Consider the following 21,967-nt stretch of genomic DNA (forward strand, 5'->3'; position numbering starts at 1 on the left):
ACTACGGAAGGCAGTTATAGTAAGCTAGAGCCGGCTCCTATCTATTGTATAGCATAAGGCTATAGTAAGTCGGTAGGCCCTTTGCCTTATACTCTTCTACGATTAATAGCTGCTTTCTAACAAGGTCCTAAGCCGCTAGAGGTTGAAGCCGCTCGAAGAATAGCATCTCTTTAACCTTCTAGAAGTTAGTAGATTTTCTAACTCGGTATAGTTAAAGGTCTACCTTCTATAACAATCGAGCGTCGATTATTATTAGCTCGACTATAGTGCTATATATAGACAGCTAGACTATCTCTTTCCTCTTATCGTATTTAATAGCGTTATAATAGCCTTCGAGAGGCGATATTATCCGGACCTGTATTAAAAGAGGGCTTCCTAGCCGTGCCTAAGTCGCCTATAGATACGACTTCTTACGCTAGTTATTAAGGAGGTATTGCACCTGTTTATCCGAGGCGTATTTGTCTCTTAATTCCTATACGATTCTATCGATAGTATCGATAACTTCTACGTCGCTACGGGCGTAGTAAATCGCATAGGAAAACAGCCGCTAGGCCTGTAGATGCTGCTTCTCGGGGAAGTGTCGTAGGAAGGTCTCTTTAGCGTATCGTTAATAGAGATATATAGTTATAGCCTCCTCTTTAAATGCTAGTCGAATAGCGCGTTGTTCTTAAGCCTAGTCGTTAGTTATAGCTACTATAGGCTTCTAGCCGGGTGCCTATTTCTTTAATACTTAAAGCCTAGCCTTAATTAGCTTTACTCGCTAGCTTTGTAGCAATATATGCCCCCCTAGTATCTAGGAGCCGAAGGCATTACGGATATAGACTATAAATAGGTAGAAGTTATTATTAGACGTTTTGTAGGTCGCATCGAAGAGAAATAACTATATATAGACGGTTAGTCGTTGCTATCGAAATTTGTATATTAGGAAGAAAGCCGGAAAGCTAATACCTAAGGTACTACTAGCTCCGAAGAAATAGGAACCTATATTACTAGCAATACTACTATTTAGTAACTTACGCTACTAGTCGGCCTACTATACAATACCCTTATGCTAGAATACCTCTATACGGACAGAGAGAGCCTTATAGGAAAGTCCTACGCCTATAATATCGTCTATAAGAGGGCCGAGATAACGATTAAGGTTGTCTAGCTATAATCGAATATTGCCCTTCTTAGTTAGGGATACCCTCTTTATATTCTTCTTTATAGAGTACTTTATAATACCTTTCTTTATACGGTGCGCTCTAATAATAGCAAGACGACCTATATTAGTACCCTCCTTTAGTAGGTAGAATATATAAGCCGTTTTATAGTTATACTAATCTATTAGGTATTTAATAATAACCCGGAGGCTATTACTAGAAGCCCTTACATCCTATAGCTAGTCTAGTTAGCTTCGTAATACGACTTAATCTACTACATTAACCTTACTATATAGTCTATCGTATAACTATAGATATTGTTATTACTATACGCCGAATCGCGGCCTCCTCGAGCGATCTTATAGCTATAAGGCTCCTTATCCGCCTTCCGATCGAATACCGCGATTATAGCTATCGACGTATCGTATAGGTCCTTATAAAACTCTACTTTATAGATACTAATACCTAGCTCTCGATTGCGATTAAAGTTACGCCGACAACGATAGTAGTATATCGTCCGCTATAATAACCTATCCTTATAACGAGCGCCCTCGTATTTCTCCTAGAAGTTAGTTATAAAAGGCTATACCTATTTAAACTATTCCTTCGGTATAAAGGAGCCTTAGGTTAACGGACTAAATAGCGAATAGCGCAGTTAATAGGTTATAGAAATAGGGATAAGATAGGCTATATTAAAGGGCTAGAGTTAATAAATATTGCTATTAATAAGTATTATAGGACACTCGTAATAACGCCTATAACACCTCCTATTATATAGAAAATAGGCCCTATACTATTAGGTTTCGACGATATAAAGTTAAGGACCCTAGCGTCTACGGAATGCCTATTTTGGCTGGCAATATGAACACTTCTCAGATCCGGTTATCTACGAAGGAATGCCTCGGAAATTATATATAGGGCTAATCGGCCGGGCACTAAAATCTTCTGACAACTGCTTAAAATCATTGCAAAGCGAGTGAAAGGAGAGGGCAGAAAGGTTTTGCCGGCGCACCGCAAACGCGACTGCCGAGCGCCAGCTTGTGCTGATCTGAGACACCAACACACTGCTGTCTTCTCAACTCTACATTATTACCATCTTTCGACCGCAGATGAAGCCATAGCGCAGGATGTCTTCGCGCTGAAGGACGATGAGCTCCACGCAAGGCACGAGCATACAGTGGAAGCCGCAGACTCCGAAGTCCGAAGCATACACCAAGACAAATCGCCAGGTCCATGTAATCTACTCAGCTATCGCGCTACGCTTTGGGATGAACGATAACAGGGTCCACGACTTTATGCGCATTCGGCTGCGGGCGAGCGTTGAGCAAGAAGAAAAAAACAACTCCAAGGACTAGAGCCGCTCCGACAACGCCTCCGACGACGCCTCCTGCGATGGCACCGATCCTGGGATGAGACTTCGCTCCTGGAACAGTCGAATCCTTGACCTGCGTCTCGTTAGACCGGGATTTCCAAAAGGGCTCCTCACAACTTACCCGAGAGATCTTGAAGCCGCCTGGCATCATATACTGGAAGACTCCTTCTGGGTCATATATCTGTGCTGCCGCTCGGATCTTGTGGACATTGTCCAAGCCATATCCTTCCAGAGGCTGCTGCTCTTTGTCTGCATAATTCAGATACAACCACTCGTTGTCTGCTTTGATGCTCTTCGCGTACGAAGATATGGTGTCCCGAAGATACCGTGCTTGCGCGTGGAATAGCTCATCCTGTTCCGCACCCTGCCATTTGAGGTATGGCTCATACATGATCAGGTTCTCCTTGAAGCGATCGAGCCCCAAGACATTCCCGCCTTTGTCCTTGGAGTGCTGGGAGAACAGTGTTGGGATTGGCTGGTACAAGGTGTATATCCCCCAATCCCCCTTGGCCTGGTCGAGAAGTGTCTTTGTCACATTCTCATAGGCCTCATGGGCTTTGCGCATGACACGAATGTCGCTCTTGAACGTCAAGGTGCTGAAATGGACGCGATGATCTTTCGCTACCTCGAATTCATGAGCCAGGGAGGTCATGTTTCTGAGGCCTGTCGAATCGCTGAAGTTTCCAGGTATGCTGAGGAATTCTCCAAAGACAGACTTTGGCAGTTCATCGACTGACTTGGTGTAGTCATAGCTGTTCATGAACATCGGAGTCTTCGTGTCCGACATCATCACGCTGATGACAATGGCCGAGCCGTAGGGATCTTTCTCGATATTGTTGCCGAAATTGATAACGGCCTGCAGCTGCTTGTCTGCTGTGTCTCCAGGATACAAGACCACGCCGCCAAAAATCTTGCCTCCTTCGAATGTTGCAAAGTCGTACCGCGTGACCACACCGAAATTACTGCTGCCACCTTTCAGAGCCAGCCAGAGATCAGGATGCTCATCTTTAGTTGCGACCACGATCGTTCCGTTGGCGAGTACGACTTCATACCGTATAACGTTGTCACACACCCATCCGTACCTCGCGGCGTAGAATGAGTTTCCTCCTCCAAGGGTCAACCCGCCGACACCTGTTGCGATCTTGCTGTCAGCAGATCTCAGCCAAGGGAGACAACAATCCAACGTACCGACCGATGACGATCGTCCTCCAGTGACCATGACGCCGATCTTGTCGAGCGCTTCGTACACATCGCTCCAAACCGCTCCAGCTCCGACTGATACAGAGCTGTTGTCTTGGAAATATGTAACATCGTTCATCATGCCGAGATCGATTGTCACACCTTTCTCAATGCCGGCCGCGCCAGCAAAATGAGTGTGGCCCCCGCCACTGGCACCCGAAAGTCATCATCAGCCAAGTGTTTGTCATTCAGGCACGACGTCTCACGTACCGGACCGCGAATTGACATGGCTCGGTCTTGTTTGCGGCCACCAGCGTCTTCACTGCCAAAGCTACTTCCGTGGCATCTCGGGGCTGTAAAAAGCATTCCGGCGTCAAGACTGCAGATTTCGAAAAGTACTTCTGCAGATCATTGTCGTAGGCCTCGATACCAGAAAACACTAGCGCGTCACCCAACCCAGCGTCGGTGAGCGCTTGACACTAGAGCAGCATCAGTCGTGAGTGCGTTATAGTTGAGACCACATCTTCTCACGCAGTGGGACGATTCATCACTCGCAAGCGCCAATCCGAGCTTGACCGACAGTACTGTCACAGTCCGGAGAAGTATCAGCACTCTCATCATGTTGGTAGATGGGTGTTGCAAATGAGATTGCCACGCGACCTCGAGGGATTATACATGTAGAGTGCACAGAACCAATATTGTCTCCTTACAAGCCAATGTGTTCTTAAATACAAGGACATGATGGACGGTGATTGCCGCAAGCTTCAGACGCTGTTGAAATCCTGGAACAGGCTCTTGGTACCTGGTCACTGACTACTGGGATCCTGGTCTCGGGAAATTCGACCGAGGATTCTCAAGATCGTCGAAGAGACTCAAGAAAGACTGTGATATCTACCGACTACTTCATTTCGAGCGTTGAAGAGTCTCAAGCTGGTCTCTCGTGGACGACATGGTTCTAATTTGTTGCAGTGCATGGCCGACAACAGGCACATGTTTGCAGCGCAGAAGTCGACCGCCTCGTCCCACAATACAAACTCAGCTGTGCGTTCGGCATCACAAGCTCTTGCGGCCTGGCCACCTTGGCACCTTCCAACGACGTTATCATCATGGGGCGTATGTGAGGTGAATGGGTTAATAAGGAGTGCATACGTGGGAGATCGAGTGCACTTTTCCGCAAAACTCTAGAATAACTCCGTATCCGTCGTGGCATCAATCAGGAGGCTTTTAAGCCTGTCAAGAAAGTGGTGCTCCACCTCAAGTAACCTCACCTTCCATCGTCACATATGCACATCTGCATCACTGCACGCATGACGGCTGACTGCCTAATAAAGAGAATATGCGAGCTCGGACAAGAATCCTTGAGACTCAGCGTCTGGCCTAGATGTTTTCAAGCTTTTCCAACTAGGGGGCTTGGCTCCGCGAACAATATGGACGGTTGGAATTGAATGTCGGATCGGGCGAGCCTGCTGTATAATAAATCATCATCACAATCTGGTAACTCGGAAAGCAGGAGCTGTAGGTTCGCGCGTTGTGAAAGCTTGTATCAACGGCCCGGACGTGGCAGGTTGGGGTTTCTACCCAAGAGTGTGGTGGACGTGCCGCCAGTGACTACAACAAGCCGTGCCATGCCTGTTGCAAACACTTCATTGGGATAATCGACACCAGGCCTCGATGGATCGGCAGACTAACCCCAAGGCTCTAGACAGGGCCATGAATTCTGGTGGCAGTACCTGTCCCGACAACAGATATTAGCTATTAGCGATATCTGTCCGTCGATCGCTTCGCCATGCCCTACTGCTGTCGTCGTTGAAGCGACATTATTGTTCAACGCCTACTGGTAGCCATGTCTGCGATGGCAGCGACCCCGACTGACCCAGCCCTCATACCAGCTGCGTCTGCGCCACCTGGTCTGACAAACAATCTGATCGACCCGTTGACTAAGGATACTACGGCTGGAATCGTCCTGGCGATTGCGGGCATGGCCATATCGACTACCTTCCTGCTCATCAGAATCTACACGAAAGCATTTCTGGCTCGGATATTTGGCATCGACGATGTGTTACTCATCGTATCTTGGGTATGGAAGAGCCATTGTCTCATCGCGAATGTGGCTTACTCGCTCATAGATGATGTCGTTGGTCGTCCAAATCACGATCGTCTACCTCATGGCTGTCAACATCATCGGAGCCCATATCTGGGACATAAGCCTCCTGGACTTCAACAAAATCGTCCGGATTACTGCCATTGATTCCGTCGTCTATCTCATTGTCATGGCACTGGCAAAGTTCTCGATCCTTCTCTTCTATCTCAAGCTCTCACGAGAGAAGTGGTTCACGTACTCGATCTACGGCGTCATGGCCTTGGTCGTCGGGTTCAGCAGTTCCCTGGCGCTCGCCCTGATATTTGCCTGCACACCTCTCAAGAAGGTCTGGGATGTAATGGTCACTGGAGGGCATTGTATCAACCGAGGACAGATCTATCTGGCGACCGCGGGTCTGAACGCGGCATCGGACATCCTCATGCTGGTGAGCACCTGCGATAACACGACAATGATGCAGACTATCACTGACTGTCCATCTTCTTCGACAGTTCCTGCCCATGCCTATGCTGATCAAGCTTCAAGTGCCGAAGCTGCAGAAAATTGGACTGATCTTCATCTTCAGTATCGGCTCTTTGTACGTCCAGACCACTTTGAGCAGCGAGCGATATCCTGACCACATCATCACAGAACCATGGTTACATCCGTGATCCGTCTATGCCTGATGCCACCACTCGTCAAATCCACCGACATGTCCTGGCATCTAGCCACACCAGCCACCTGGATCTGTGTCGAAGGCAATCTGGTCGTCATCTGCGGCTGCTTACCAATCCTTCGACTCTTCCTCAGACATGTCGCACCACGTCTCATCGGCGAATACGGCAACGCATCTGCCAGTGCTCGTAGTGGACAAAAGCCCGAGAACGCGCTATCCGAGCTCTCCAACATCAAGTCAAATAGCACAAAGCGCAGCACTCGAACGAATTATGCTCGAATGGATGAGCTCGATATGATGAAGACAGAGGTCGGCGCTGCTGAAGACGGCGATTCCGAGACGCATATCATGGCTGGAAATGGTATTACCAAGACTGTAAATATCAATGTGAATGAGGTGTCGAAGGTCTAAAGCAAGGCTGGGGCTCCACAGGCATCGATTCTGTACAGCGGCGCTGTGAGCGTTCACCTAAAAATTTGGACTGATGAGATTCTCAAGCTCTCTCTGGAGAGGCTTGTGGTCCCCAGCCTGACACATCAGGCCTCGTATAGGGTGACGGAGGAAAAAGCAAACCACGGATTTCCAATGCAGAAATGTAGGATAGGGCCCTTTCCTGCCAAATCACCAGTGTACAGTATCGAACACCAATCTACAGATTTTCAAAGTCAACCTCCGCCTTTCTAACTCGCTCTACAATTCTCACATACAAACCCCTTTTCCTCGACATCCTCCAACCTCCACTCAGAATCTATCATCCCTTGCTCCCGTACACAGTCAAAATGCTGCCATATCTCACATTCATCGCAACGCAATGCCGCACTCCCTTCCCCAACATTCTCCCCCGTGAGCCCACAACCCCGACACTTGAAAAACCATTTCACATCTTCCAACTCTCCTGCGTGCGCTCCTACCTCAGTCAAACCCTCCCTCGACATGCGATCCATAGTAGTCTCAGACCCACCACAATCCGGCAAAATCCTCCCCCCTCCCTCCCTCCCGAACCCCCAAATCCACTTCGTCGACTTCCCCTGCAAATTACTCGTCGCCAAATTCTTCCAAACCCACGGAGCAAAAAGTCTCGTGTCCATCCAGAAATTCCAAAGTGTCGAGTCGGTCTTTATCCATCCGTATTTTGTGAAATGGACACTCCAGGGTCGAGAGGGGTCGCTCAGCCATTTTCGACCGTTTTGGGGGGATTTGGGATGCAGGGTTTGGAGTTTTGTGGGGAGGAGGGCGTTGAGTTCTTTGGAGAGGTGTTGGAGGGAGGGGGGGATGGGGTGGGTTCCGGTGTAAGGCATCATGTCAGCGTGGAGGGGTGGGGTGGTGTGTCCGGACATGATGAGGTTGGGGGAGTTGGGCTTTGGGGGATCTTGAGGGGATGTTTTCATGACATGATTTCGACTTGTAGTATAAGCAAGGGAACGATGTTTGTCTTGATTGCTGTGATTCTTTGTGATTTGAGATGTGAATGAACTGACGCTACTTGAGCGATGACGAGATGGTTCTGGTTGGAAGTCAGCAGACGTAGGTGGAAATGGTGTACTGACATTATTCTGCCACGCGCTGTGTTGACTCGCAGAAAGGTGATGAGACAATGCCTCGAAGCCGCTTCTATGCTCCATCTGCTCTCATTGGTCTCAGCTCCTCCTCCTCCTCCTCCTCCTCCTCCTCCTCCTCCTCCTCCTCCTCCATATCACCTTCCACCTCATCACCATCCGAATCATTCATAAAATCATCGTTATCCTCATTAACAGCACCCTGTTCCACAAGCCTACGCTTTTCTTCCGCTTCCCCCTGAACATAACGTTCCATCAGGTTATTGTAAATGTTCTGCTGGTATTTGAACTGATCAAGTTCCGTTTCGATGGCACCAGGGCCGGGATGAAGCGGTGCCGTGGGACGAGCCATAGCGCTGAGGAGCTGAGGATTTCTTTGAGCCCCCGATATCACCGTGTTGTTGGTTGTAGGTGCCCCTGTGGCCGATGTACTCGATCTTTCGGCAGGATCAAGCTGGATCATTTGCTCGCTGGGTTGATCTTGTTCAGTTGTCTCCTGCAGTTCATCGATCTCCTCGCCTTGTTCAATATCTCGTTAATACTCTCCCAATTGGATGCGCTCTGCGAGAATTTCGTCACTGACAGTTTCGTCAGAATCGACGGGGACAAGCTGCTGCGATGGTTGCTGGGTCCTTTCGTTTCCACCGATGGAGTTAGTTGTTGCAGCTTTGTCTCTGCAATTCTGACAAACTATCTCATCCTCGTCTTCCTGGTCCTCACTCAGCAGTCCCTCAGCTCGCGCACAGTCGCTATGTCGATAGACGGCGCACGCTTCGGCGAGTCCAGCGTCAGCAGTCAAATGGCTGAGATGCGATGCGGGATCCAGGAGTGGCAAGCCATCTGCAGCCTGCTGCGAATGAGCTGCACTTGTAGGAGAGCTACAAGTCGACAACTGGCCGGTGGTATTGCCACTGCTTGCGGTTCGACGCCTTCTTCGTGGTTTCGAGGTGTTGTCTTGCACCGATTGCAAGAGGCTGGCCTGAAGTGGCTCACTGCCATCCTTTCCTGCGAGCTCTCTTGCAAGTCTCGATGAATGATCTTCACCCGCAGCAAGATGAGGTCCTTGGGCAGATGTTGGAGTCGTCAACCATCTTTCCCCGCCGATGGTCTCATTCAGGGAATCATTGCGCGGCTGACCCATTCCTGTAGCATCGTATAGTGAAGGGGTCCGGGCACGCTTGTCGGGTTCTGGGACGACCATGTCATCGTCGTGGTCAGTACTATCGCAAACAGGCCTCTGATCGGATGACGCAGCAGCTCCCTGCCCAGTCCTGCCCTTTTTAGATGGTCTTCTCGATGCCGTTTGATACGTTTGCTGCATTCTCGTTGATACTCGGAGCGCATGCAGCCTAGTCGGACTGAGAAAGGCGTAGGACCATCGGTTCACAGCAGATGAGTGACTGAAGAACTGTGATTCTCGACAAGAGGCCGAGGTATAGCACCTAATGTTACAAGTCCTCATCCTCATCGTCTGAACCGGTGCTATCGCCCTCATCCCCGGTGTCTATGTCGCAGATATCAACCATGCCATCCGACTCATGTTCGCTTGCCTCATCCTCATCATTGCTGCTTTCTTGGTCGTCATCGGCATCGAGCCTTTCACCTTCGCTCTCGCCACCACCAAAAGCCTTGAGTATCCTGGAAAACTGCTCGTCGCCGCCCGCGCCTGCGAAATCGTTGATGCGCTTGAGAATAACTGCTTCTTCCTCATCATCGAACGGAAAATCCTTATCTGCCCAAAAATCATTGATCGCTCGATAATGACGCCAGATGCGCTCTCTTCGAACTCGTTTTCTTATAGTGTTCTTCGCGTTCGTGCTAGCTTCCATGCTCGCCAAAATCTCCTTTGGCGAAAGTCTCGGAGTGGCTTTGGGTATTGCAGTCTCGAATTTGACTGCAGCTTTCTCGAAGCGCTTGGTGAGCTCCAGAGCTTCTTTCATGAATGCCACGAGCATAGGCTCCCATTCGAAAGATATCTCGAACTTCTTTGGGTCGAAGCGCAGTCCTGGCAATGCGGTGTCGTTCACTTGTCCGTAAATGCCTATGACGTGAGCTGTATCATCGAAACACCCGCCTCCTGCTGCATCTCCAATGTCACCCGTCCCTAGGTATGTTTCAATCTTTTCCTGCCAGCCGCGCATCTTCTTCCTCTTGTGAGCACTCTTCGTCTTCGCAGACCAATACTTGGGAATCAGTCTTGTCTGCTTGGTCTCCTTGAACACGACTCTTGTCTTGTCTTCGTTACCCTCGGCATCTTTATCGAACCGGTCAAAGGTCATCTCGAGATCAAACTGATGTATCATTCCATGCTCCATGTTTGGCACGTAGTCTTCTCCAGCATCCCAGTATATCAGACATCGTGCTGGATCTTTGATATATGCTTCGAGGTATTCTCGAGTTATGTTTGCGCGCCATGAGCCCGAGACCGCGCGAATCGAGGGCCACAATTTGATATGGTCCCAGGGAGTATCGGTATTCTGCGATGCGAAAGAGAAGATGCGCTGCCAGAGCTCGTTTGGCAACACCGGCATAACGTTGGAGGTCATGTTGTTCTGTATGCAGGACGATGAGGCGCGCAATGGCAAACACTTCACGAAGAGGTGTAGGAAATTGGACTTTACCTAGCTAGGCGCGCAGCCAATTTGCGGTGTGCTCCTTGTGCCTGCACCGCGTGGCTGGACCATGATGGTGAAGGTGAAGCTGTGACGCGTAAGCTCAGTCACATGACAGCACGTGACTTCTTGGCAGGAGAAGGATTTCCACACTGTATTTTAGACCATATCCGGGGTTCCGTCACACACTCCTCCCCGCTGTTCGCGGGGGTTCCGGCTATACGTAAAATCGCTTTTTCTTAGTAGGCTATACGTAAAACTCGATATAGTAGTAGGTTCTATTCCCGTATAGATATCTAGGTATATATAGTATTAAACCGCGAGTCTAGTTATTATATTAGCTAGTTTATCCGAGTATATAGTAGCTATAGGACCTTACTATCGCTATTTCTTATATAATCCTTAGTAGGCGCGTCTACCTTATTCTAAAGCGTATAGTCCTCCTATTTCTTATATTCTACTATACGGATTATATATAAAACTCGATATAGGGCGTAATAAGGGCAAAAACGTAAAGAGGGTGCGAGCTAAGCGGTTAACCGAGGTAGAGAGGGCAGAAAGGGTAGTAGAGCGCGTCGTTTCGAGATACTACGAATTAGTAGCTAAATCGGATAAGAAGGTTAGTATTCGAGCGCTCTATAAGAGTAAGAAAGCAACTCGCCTATATTCTCGCATCTATTAGCGGTTAAGAGGCCGTAGGTCGCTATTTAGCCGTCTATTAACTAATACTAAATTAGACGAGTCTTAAGAGATAGCGCTAGCGGATTATTATTAAAAGAGGGACGAAATAGATATATTCTTACTAGTACCGCTAATTACCGTTATAGCGATAGATATACTAGTAAGCCTGCTACTAGAAGGTATATCGAAGGATATAATACCGCTATTTAGTATAGACTAGGCGGACCGCTTTCTAAAGTACTATAGACTTAGCAAAGTTAAGTCTAAACTAATTAAGGTATAGCGGAAGGAAGCTTACGACCCTTCTACGATAAGGAGCTAGTTTAACTAGTTTAAGGCGATAATAAAGCGACTAGATATAAAGCCGCGGAATATATAGAATTTCGATAAAACTAGCTTCCGGGTTAGAATTAGTAGTAACGAGTATATCGTTATAATAGATACGAAGCGGCGCGCCTAGACCGCGTAGTAGTTCGGGTTAGTTTAGTTTAGTTTGCTAAGCCGAAGATCTAGTTTGGTTTAGGTTAGTTTGCTAAGCAACTATAGGATTAGCTAGTTCGAACTATAGAATTTATCGGTTTCTAAGAAGTGTAAGAATGTCTACGTAACTCGAAGCAAGCCCTTTATAAGATACGAGAGTATAGCCGGTAGCGTAGCCGGCATTTTTCAGTTATAGGAAGGTACTTATATAACCCTAAATCTATAGACAATTAGCTAAGGGTACTAACTAATTAAAAGCATATATATATATAAGCTATTATAGTTTAGTTTAGAAACTATATTTATTAGGTATAAATTTTATCCTTTCGCTCGCTATTTAATTCCCTAACTGCTCGGCAGAATATTATTATCTAGATCTAGGCAGAACTTATCGATTTCCCTAGAAGCCCTCCTTAAGAAGTTCTAGCACTTTCTAACTAAACTATTCTCGAATATTAAGTACTAGGATAGCTCCTCTCTCGGTATCGGTATAGTATATAAAAGAGCTATAAGGTAGCTCTATAGAACGTTCTACTAGTTACTCGCTATACTAAGGCCGAATACTAGTTCGTTCCTTAGAACTCTTAGTTATTTAGGAGATATTAAGGATAGGGTAGGCAGTAACTTCGTATTATATAAGGAGGTAGAGGCTACTATAGAGGAGTCCTTTAACCTATAGAAGATAGTAAAAGATATAGAGGCAGCTATAGGTCTAGGTACCTAGTTGAATTTCTAGTAGGTAGAGTATAAGGATATTTAGAGGGAGTATTAGGTAGAGTTGCGAAGGTAGGTATATAATATAGTCTAGAAAACAGGGATAATGCCTATAACTATAAGTATTAGGTTCTTTAACCTTCCTTATTTTTCCCTATTTTCTTTTTATTAAAATCTAAACTAATACAAATTAACCGGAATGTCTATCTTCTTTTAGTTCTTTAAAAACCCTAGCAGCGTAGCTAGTAGCGTAGCCGGTAGCGTAGCCGGCAGCGTAGCCGGCCTTTTAACTCCTTAGTACTAACGGGATTTTCGAAGACTTCTATTCCGTACGGCTAATAAAGTATACTATACTATATATATATACTTAGAGAGTATTTAGAGCGCGGTATATAGCGCCGTATAATAGCGGCTTATTTCGTATATAGAAAAGCTTATAGACGACACTACGAACATCCTTCCTACTAGAACATCTATCCTACCTAGTACTATCTCGAATATAGACATTCTAGCCTTTTAGAATCTAATCGAGTGCTTTGAAATCCTTATCTATAATCGTTATACGCTTCGCGTAGATAGCTATAAGGTTAACCGCTAAAATAGTATTAGTATAGTCCGAAAAGAGGTAGAAGAGAAATATACATTCGAAGATACGAACTAGGTAGGCTTCTATAGCCTCTTAAAGGGCGCCTATCGCGGAGGCTTAGAAGCGAAGGTCCGTTCTATAATTCTAGGTAATTTCGCGAACAAGTCGTTAGAAAGGAGCTTTACGGATTAGGAGATTAGTCTAATTAGAACTCTTCTAATACTTTCGAATCTTACGGAGGGCTACGGCTAAAGAAGGATTAGTAAAAAGACAGTAAGAATGCCGGCTACGCTACCGGCTACGCTACCGGCTACGCTACCGGCTATAAATAGGACTTGCTTCCTAGGCGCTATCGACGCTTCGTACGATTATTACTACTAGTAGTAGAAGCGCTAGTCGTCGTCTTACGTAGAGCCTTGCCCGCCGTTATTTTACGTAGAGCCTTACTCGCGACGCCCTTTCTAGTACTAGATCTAGCGGTAGTAGTAGTAGCCTTCTTACGTTAATATACTATACTCGTTCTACTATTTCCGGTCTTATTACGACTCGTAGAAGTAGTAGGTCCCTTCTTGCGAGGCGTCGTAACTTAGTTAAGTAGACTCGGTATTATAAAAGTCGTCGAATTAAGGAAAAAAGTACGTTACGAAGGTATACGAAAGCGCGCGCGGAGCGAGGGTATTACGGAGATAGTAGATATAGAGCGTAGAGGTATAGGTATCGATACGAAGGTTAAATATAGCGAGAGAGGTAGTATCGCGGTATCGCTAGGTAATAGAGTAAGCGTCGCGTAAGCCTATATTATAGTAACGTTAGAGTAAGGAAAGAAGGTAGGTACGGCTAAAAAAGGCAGGTACGGCAAACTTTGAAATATAGCCGGTATATATAGCCGGTATAGTAATAGGCGAAAGCCTCCTTTTAATAAATAGCCGGCGTAATAATAGTATCCTACTATAGTATAGATATTCTTTAGTAATGCCCTTACTAGCTATAGTAATCTTATAAGTAACCTAGGCTTATTACTAGGAAATATAAGAAATATTAGGTAGGCTATACTAAATAAGCTAGTTATTTAGTAGGAAAAGGCCTACTACCGTCTCTATATACCGGCTACGAGTGCCGGCTATCGCTCTAAATTCAACTCCGCCCTATCTCGGAGACTAAGGTACCGAGCGGAAACCCTATAGCTTATATTTACTCGATTATCGCAGAGCGCTTATAGGTAAGGTATTAGAAAAGAGTATAAAAAGTACGAGAATAGTATCCTAGGATATAGGTCGTAAGTGAATAAGAGTAGCACGCCTAGTTATTTATATAGTACGTTACTCTATACGACTAAGAGCCTATATTATCTCGTGCTTCGCTTATAAGACCTCGACTCTACTAATATACTATTATTCTCCTACTCGGTCGCTATCTTAATTCTTCTTCGAGTTGCCGGACTTAGTACGTATCTATAGCTATACAATAGCGCTACGTATTATAGAGAATTAACTCCGCCGTATCTCGAAGGCTAAGGTACCGAGCGGAAATCCTATAGCTTACATTTACTCGGTTATCGCGGAGCGCTTATAGGTAAGGTATTAGAAAAGAGTATAAAAAGTACGAGAATAGTATCCTAGGATATAGGTCGTAAGTAAATAAGAGTAGCACGCCTAGTTATTTATATAGTACGTTACTCTATACGACTAAGAGCCTATATTATCTCGTACTTCGCTTATAAGACCTCGACTCTACTAATATACTGTTATTCTCCTACTCGGTCGCTATCTTAATTCTTCTTCGAGTTGCCGGACTTAGTACACATCTATAGCTATATAATAGCGCTACGTATTATAGAGAATTTCTCGTTAAAGTTTCTCTCTCGTAGGCTTGCTATCTACCTCGTAGTATAGAGGATTAAAGTGCTAATACTAAAGAATCTCCTTATAGTTAGGATGCTAGGGCTCCTTAGGACCTTTGTATTTTAGGTCTAAATAGAGACGTATTATAAACGTTCTATCGCCCTTTCGCTTACTATCCGCTAGGTCGTAATATACGAAGAAACTAATCTAAATATAGCTCGTCTCTATAATAGCCGGGTAAATATAGAGCGCTAGGTTTCTACTTCGTACCTTAGACCTAGAGACGGCGCGGAGATAAAATTAGAAATATAGTATTAGCTAGTAACCGGCCCTATACCTATAGGCTAGTTTTAAGCCTATATAAGAGGCCTCCTTCTATAGAGTAGACAGATTATTAACCTCGTATAGTATATTGTTTATATTACACTTCTATAATGCCTATGTTGCAGGGCTCTAGTTATTAGCCTAAGCGATAGTCTCGTTATCCTATCTTACTAAACATAGCTGCCTATATTGCTATAGGTTATATTACCCTCGGTAGCCTATACTATTGCTACAAGTAGTAGTAGTAGTATTAGTTTCCGTCCTTTATTAGAGCCGAAGGTAGGGCTATCTCTTTATATCTAACAGGTTCGGGTGTGTTAAAGGCAGTCTCTAGGCACGAATAGCTATAACCGAAGCGAGGGTACGATAAGAGCCTATAATACGGACGATACCGAAGTATCTTAAGGGGCCGTTACGACAAGCAGAGAAACCTCTTAACAAGGGCATCGCTTTAACCCCGAAAAGCTGCAAACCCTTAGGACTGTTATAGCTTAGGGTCTGTAACTGTAGCTAGCTTCTAAGGACTCGGCTCCGGGTCGAAGACCTATTTAGCACCGCTTACTCGAGATAAGCTACCGCCCGCCTAAGGAGGAGATAGATTAATTACCTATCGGCCTTGCTTAGTTTGCTAAGACTATCTATACGATAGCAATTTCTAGATTACAGGTCGGATACCTAGATAGTTCCCCTATTAACCGGATAGATTGTTTTAGAATTCGCTGCCTCGTTCGGATAGTACTTAGCCTTCTACTAGAAAAAGAAGGTCCCCGCCCCCCGCCTAGCTAAAGGAGATAACGATAGTTAGTAAAGCGGCTAGTTTCTAGGATCTAGGTATAAATAGAGATTGCAGTTCCTTCCTCCGAGAGGCTTTTATCTAAATTTACTAAATTAAAGCTCCTAGGGGTGTCTAGGCGACCCCTAGGAGGCTAAATTCTAATACTACCCTAGGGGTAACATTAGAAGAAAACAGCCTAGGATACTATTTTCTCGTATAGCAATATCGAAACAAGCTAAACCTATAATATATACTAAAAACACTTTCTTATAGCATTTTATTTTAACTACTTTATAACAATCGAATAAGCTCTAGCGAAAGCGAGTATTACAAATTAGCGGAATCTTCGGAATCTAATAACCTACTAGACTCTATTAACGAAGAAATCAGGCGACGACTAGTTGTTATAAGCGCTATCGACCTAGGGGCTATCGAGCCTTCTATACCCGAGGCTCTCTATAATGTCGTTATAAAGATAATTTAAGGGCAAACTAACCTTCTCCGTTAGAATAGGCGTCGCCCGCTAGAGCCGGGAAGCAGTAGGAACCCTTTATTCGAAGAGTAGAACGCTACGGCGTACGTAGAACGCTTTAAGGACAATTTAACTAAGTACGAACTCGAAGAGGAGTCGGACTAGTATAAGGTCCGGTCCCTTATAAGGACTACTATTACTAAGCTTTACCGAACCCTTAGAACCCTAGTTAGCTACCTAGAAAAGGACGACAAGTCTAATACCGACTAGGAGGTCTTTAAGCAGGCCTTTATAAGGGAGTATCGGGATCGCGATAGCCGTCGTATTAAAGGTAGTCGTACGTAGCTTAAGAACCTCTATATAGAGAGGCGTACCGAAGATAACGACCTAAAGGAGTATGTCCGCGAGTTTGTTAAGTTAGCGGACGGCATTAACTAGTAGGACCTCGAGAACTCTTAAAGGACGAGGCTACTCCTTAAAGGGTTGCCGTAGTCTACGGCTAAGCGTGTCTTCCGTCGCTACAAGCTTAGCGAAGCTAATCCTAAGACCTTTAGGAAGTATAAAGAGGTCCTAGAAGCTGTTAAGGACGATATTAATAGCTCCGCCGATGCGAAGAAGTTTATTTATAGCGAGGACCGGAATAACCTAGCTTAGGTAAAGAGCGACGCCTCGGGAAGTAGAGGACCTAGGTTCCTTCCTAAGTCGTAGAGCGGTCCTAAGACTGTAACTCCTACTATTACTAAGCACTCTTAGGACGTTGCGGACTTAGCTAAATCCCTAGCCTAGCTTAACCTTAATACGAAAGCACTATAGCGAGTTAGGGAGGTTATTAATACTAGTATACTAAAGGATATACTACCGGTCTACTAGGTTTCCGATCCTAACTACCCTAAGGCCCCTTTAGTTAACGTCTACGCTATACGGAAGATCTATTCTAACTTAGATAGCAAGTACTAGATATGCGGCGGTTTCAAATATATTTAATCGGACTGCCCTATCTAGAAAGAGCTTCTTAAGAGGAAGCTCGTTATATAAGTAAATAGTTGGTTCTACTATACCGATACCGGCGACAAGATTAACTTCGAGTAGGATCGTAGAGCCCCGAAGCTACCTTAACTTAGGAGTCTTCTAGAGAAGAAATATAGTAGTAAGATCGAGTTTAAGGATGCTAGGAATAGTACTCTCGCCGCTATTGCTAAACGAGAAACTTAGAAGGTTAGGGCAAAACAGGTTAAGGAGCGGAGTAGTAACGGTACTACTAAGCCTATTAAAGTCAACTTTGTGTCTTAGGACCCGGACGTAGTTACTAATGTTTACGCGGTTACTAAGAACAGTATAGATGTCTACGCTGCTATAAGGTCCTAAACTTAGTCGTCCTAAACCTAGTCCTAGGGCAAGGGTAAGAGCCCGCAGAACCCTACCCGCCCTAGTACGGCAGCCCCTACTAGGATACTTAAGAAGCAGGCAGCTAATAAGGCTAAGAAACAGCGAGAATTAGTCGCTAAGACTAAGACACTCTAGATAGCTAAAGACTATATAACCCGAGCTAGTATAGCTACTCCGGAGGTACTAGAGACTCCCGATATCGATATAGAGGATAATACTACCGACCTTAGTAGTACCCTAGGCCTAGCTAACCCGCCGGCCTATAAACGAAAGTTAGCCGACCTAAAGAGCTTTCGCTTTAATAGGTATATAAAGAAGTATAGTGCCGGGCCTACTAACTCTTACGATACAAAGGCAAATGCTCTCTTCTAGGCTTTATAGTTCCTAGACCTCAAGTCTAACGTGTCTATAGAAGAGCTTCTAGTATACGGTTTGCCTACTAACCTGTTCTAGAGCCGGATTCCTAACGATAATACCTTTATAAAAGACTTTATAGCCCTCCGACGTAAATAGGGGCGAGAGGACTATATCGACGTCTCTTCCCTATAGTTCCTTCCTAAATTTTTAGGGGCCTAGGAGTCTATAGAAGGCGAATTAGTAACCTACGAGAGCTAGGAGACTATCGATAATACTAACGAAGAGGGGATTAAGGAGATAGGCCGAGGGGATAGTAATAATACCGACCCTACTTCGGTTTCAGTTTCTATTAAGGCTATCTAATTTACTAGCTAACAAATTAGTCGAGTAGGACCTCCTCGACTTAAGGAACTTTACTCTATCCCTAATAATATAGACCTTTCCGTAGTTACCCGTTCCTTTGCTATCGTTCCCGCTATCTATATTTAAGTTACTATTAGAAGCTATAGTTAGTAGTTACTAGTAATACTTAATAATAGTTTAGAGTTACTTATTGTAAGTAAGCGCTAGGCTAAACAGCTCCGACTGCTAATAAACAGAGATATTTCCCTTAGTATATAGGGAGTAAATAGGGAGGTTGCGCTAGTAGGTGCCTACTATAATATTATAGTAGACGCTTTCGGTATATGCTTTTCCTTTACCTTCTAGATTGCCGCTAACCCGAATACGCTAATTATTCTAGGTCGTCTATAGTCTCGTATAACCCGGGGTATCTAGCGTAACTACGACGATAGCTCCTAGGAAGGAACTATCGCTAACTAGAAGGGTAACCGAGTCGTATTTACTAGTTATATCGGAAACACTAGCTATAAGTCCTACGAGGATATCCTTGCTGCTTCTAAGCGCTCTTCGGGAAACGCTATAGCGCGGTTATAAGACCGGCAATCTGCGCTATAAGTTAGTATAGCTCGAATAGGTTATATCTAGAGGTACGCCGCTTCGTACGTTAAGGCAAGTTTCTAGGCTCTATACTAAGGAGGCGAATGCTCGAAGCGATAGCGAGTATAACAATACGGTAACGACAACCTAGTATACGAATCTCGGTAATAATACTATCGCAATTATCGCCGCCGGAAGCGGATCTACCCGAGCCCGAATCCGAACTAACTAATTAGAGCGCCGATCGAATAATACCCCGGGGGTATTATTAGGAATCTAACGTTTTCGCCGGAATTATAAATTAAGATTACTAGCTATATACCTACCGACTTAAGGAGACTTCTAATAAAGTTTACGCGCTATTCTATTACGCTAATCTCCGGGCCTAACGTTAAAGAGAGAGGGCTCGGGTATTACGAGCGGTTAGTATATATACCCTATATAAGAGGGTAGCTAACAAGATTAAGCCCGTAAAAGGCAGCGTATATATAACTAATAGGTCTAATCCTAGTAGAAATCCTAACTAGCGACAAAAGTGCCTTAACCGCAAAGCGATATTAATACCTAGGGATAGTCCGTACGACTAGAGGTATATTATAAAAAAGTTCTCTACTATTCCTAGGGGTTTAAGGCTAACGCCGGAGAGACTAGCGAAAATCAAACCTAGTATCGAGCTTTCGGATCTTAAACTAGATTTGCTATACGAGCTTCTATACAACCGTAAAGCCGTGTTAGTATATAACTTTACGTATCTAGGCAGGATTAACCTAGAGGTTGCCCCTCTATAGAGGATCCGAACGATCGAGTATAAGCCTTAGGCTTACCTAGGGTTTAAGCTAAACCTAAGCCTAAGAGGTATAGTTAAGGACATAATACGGCAGCGTGTAAAGGCTAGCACCTTAGAGCCTTCCTATGCCTCGTATCGCAATCTATACTTCCTAGTTTAGAAGAAGACAGCTCCTAGGGAACTAAAGAAGTACCGGCTAATTAACGCTGCCTAAAAGTTTAATACGGTTACGATTAGAGATACTAACCTTCCCCCGGAGACTAATAGGTTCTCGGAAGCCTTTGCTAATTATATAGTAGCCTTACTAGTTAATATGTTCTCGGGCTACGACTAGATACCTCTCTACTCCGATAGTAGAGACCTAACTAGTTTCGAAACGCCTCTTAGACTAGATAGACAAACTACCCTTCCCTAAGGGGCGACTAACTTAGTAGCCTAGTTCGTGCGTATTATAAATTAAGTCCTCGCGGTATATATTTCTTATACTACGATGCCTTTCCTCGACGACATTAGTATTAAAGGCCCTAAAACTAGGTATAATAACGAAGAAGTAGAGCCTAGTATCCGTAGGTTCTTTCTTAAACACATCTAGAACCTCGATAGTATCCTCTGCGACTTAGAGCGGGCTAACTTAATAGTATATAGGGAAAAGCTTTAGCTCCTATATAAGCGTATAAACATTATCGGGTTTGTTACTAATAAGAACGGCCGCTATCCTAACAATGTATAGGTCCTAAAGATTGTATCCTAGCTAGACCCTACCTATTAGAAAGATATCCGGATCTAGCTTAGAGTAGTCTCCTACTTCCGTATCTAGGTCGAAAACTTTGCGTTAGTATATAAGCCTCTATACGCCTTGCTTAAGAAGGATATAGAGTTTAAATAGACCTCCGTTTACTAAGCCGCTAAGGACAAGGTTACTAAGGCACTTGTTAGCGCGCCTACGCCTACCTCTATTAACTACTCGGAAGGCGTAGGTCTGCTAATTGTCGCTATCGACTCGAGCGGGGAAGGCTATAGCGAGATGCTAGTATAGTATAATCGTAAGGAGCCCTCCTTACGTTACCCTGTCCGGTACAAGTCCGGTCTATAGAAACTAATCGAGGCCCGATACGATACTAGCAAGCGAGAGTGCCTTAGTGTCTATAAGGCTCTTAAGAAGTTCCGTTCTTAGCTCTTTAGAGTGTTCTTTCGCCTAGAAGTCGACGCTTAGACGCTAGTCTATTAGCTTAACCGTATAGCCTCTAACCTGCCTAACTCTACGATAGCTCGGTAGGTTGCCTAGATCTATTTGTTTAATTTCGACGTCTTCTATGTTCCTAGTAAGAAGTATACTAGACCGGATAGCCTTTCTAGAAGGCCTACTATAGAAGAGGATATCGCCGAGATAGTAGAAGAAGAGGATGTCGACGCGGTTATTAACCGCACCTTCTTTACTACCTTCTATATTAACGCTATACCGGTAATTACTAGGTCTACTGCCGACGACTAACCTAGTAACTAGCCTAACGAAGACCCTACTACTAATAGCGAGGACTAGGACGATACTAAGGCGGGCGAACTAGGTAGGGATAATATCCTTAATAGGGTCTACTCCGACGACTCCTATAATATCGCCTACTTCCTTACCTATACGAAGAGAGCTCTCGGTCTATTAAAGAGTTAATACCGTCGTATTATTCGCTATTCTCGGAGGTTCCTTATTAAGGATCGTATCCTTTAGCGATAGGCTATAGCTAATATACCGCTCTAGCGTGTTATTAACGATCTAGCAGCCTAATAAGAAATCCTTCGTTCTGTTTACGATAAGCTCGGCTACTAGGCGGCGGAGGGCACCTTCGATGTCCTTCGTCGACGCTACTAGTAGGACGGCGTATAGGCTAATGTCTCCCGCTACTATAAGAGCTGTCCTAAGTGTAACTTTAGGAATAGCTACCGACGTCTAGGGGAGCTACGTATCCCTACTACCTAGTTAGTTAGGGAGCGGTAGTATAGCGATAGGGTCTATCTT

General features: G+C 45.0%; 3 protein-coding genes across 3 annotated transcripts; 1 reads left to right on the plus strand and 2 right to left on the minus strand.

Annotated features, from left to right (window-relative positions):
- Positions 1–2,120: 2,120 nt before the first annotated feature.
- Positions 2,121–4,318, minus strand: MYCFIDRAFT_57954 (uncharacterized protein). Its single transcript, XM_007929837.1, has 5 exons — positions 4,225–4,318; positions 3,964–4,172; positions 3,703–3,902; positions 2,636–3,645; positions 2,121–2,587 (listed from the first exon to the last, which is right to left on the minus strand). The coding sequence occupies exons 1-5, from the start codon at positions 4,312–4,314 to the stop codon at positions 2,399–2,401; spliced, it is 1,698 nt and encodes a 565-aa protein (XP_007928028.1). The 5' UTR covers positions 4,315–4,318; the 3' UTR covers positions 2,121–2,398.
- A 1,254-nt stretch (positions 4,319–5,572) lies between these two features.
- MYCFIDRAFT_110181 (uncharacterized protein) lies at positions 5,573–6,641 on the plus strand (the record flags this gene model as incomplete). Its single annotated transcript, XM_007929979.1, has 4 exons — positions 5,573–5,770; positions 5,820–6,218; positions 6,283–6,368; positions 6,422–6,641. Coding segments are annotated over 4 exons (903 nt in total), but the record flags the coding sequence as incomplete, so codon positions are not given.
- Positions 6,642–8,057: 1,416 nt separating this feature from the next.
- On the minus strand, positions 8,058–20,466 carry MYCFIDRAFT_176173 (uncharacterized protein; the record flags this gene model as incomplete). The annotated part of the gene is made up of 6 exons (XM_007929980.1): positions 8,058–8,521; positions 8,582–9,402; positions 9,455–10,623; positions 10,671–10,716; positions 10,741–10,812; positions 20,462–20,466. 6 exons carry the CDS (start codon positions 20,464–20,466, stop codon positions 8,058–8,060), a joined length of 2,577 nt encoding a protein of 858 aa, XP_007928171.1.
- Positions 20,467–21,967: the final 1,501 nt, after the last annotated feature.

The sequence above is a fragment of the Pseudocercospora fijiensis genome (genome assembly GCF_000340215.1).
Source record: "Pseudocercospora fijiensis CIRAD86 unplaced genomic scaffold MYCFIscaffold_6, whole genome shotgun sequence".
Classification (NCBI taxonomy): Eukaryota; Fungi; Ascomycota; class Dothideomycetes; order Mycosphaerellales; family Mycosphaerellaceae; genus Pseudocercospora; species Pseudocercospora fijiensis.

Coding starts and splice junctions, on each gene's coding strand:
- MYCFIDRAFT_57954 (XM_007929837.1), bottom strand. CDS start 4,314: ATGATGAGAGTGCTGATACTTCTCCGGACTGTGACAGTACTGTCGGTC. Junction 3,903..3,963: donor CCATGTCAATTCGCGGTCCG/GTACGTGAGACG, acceptor TTCGGGTGCCAG/TGGCGGGGGCCACACTCATT. Junction 3,646..3,702: donor AGGACGATCGTCATCGGTCG/GTACGTTGGATT, acceptor AGATCGCAACAG/GTGTCGGCGGGTTGACCCTT.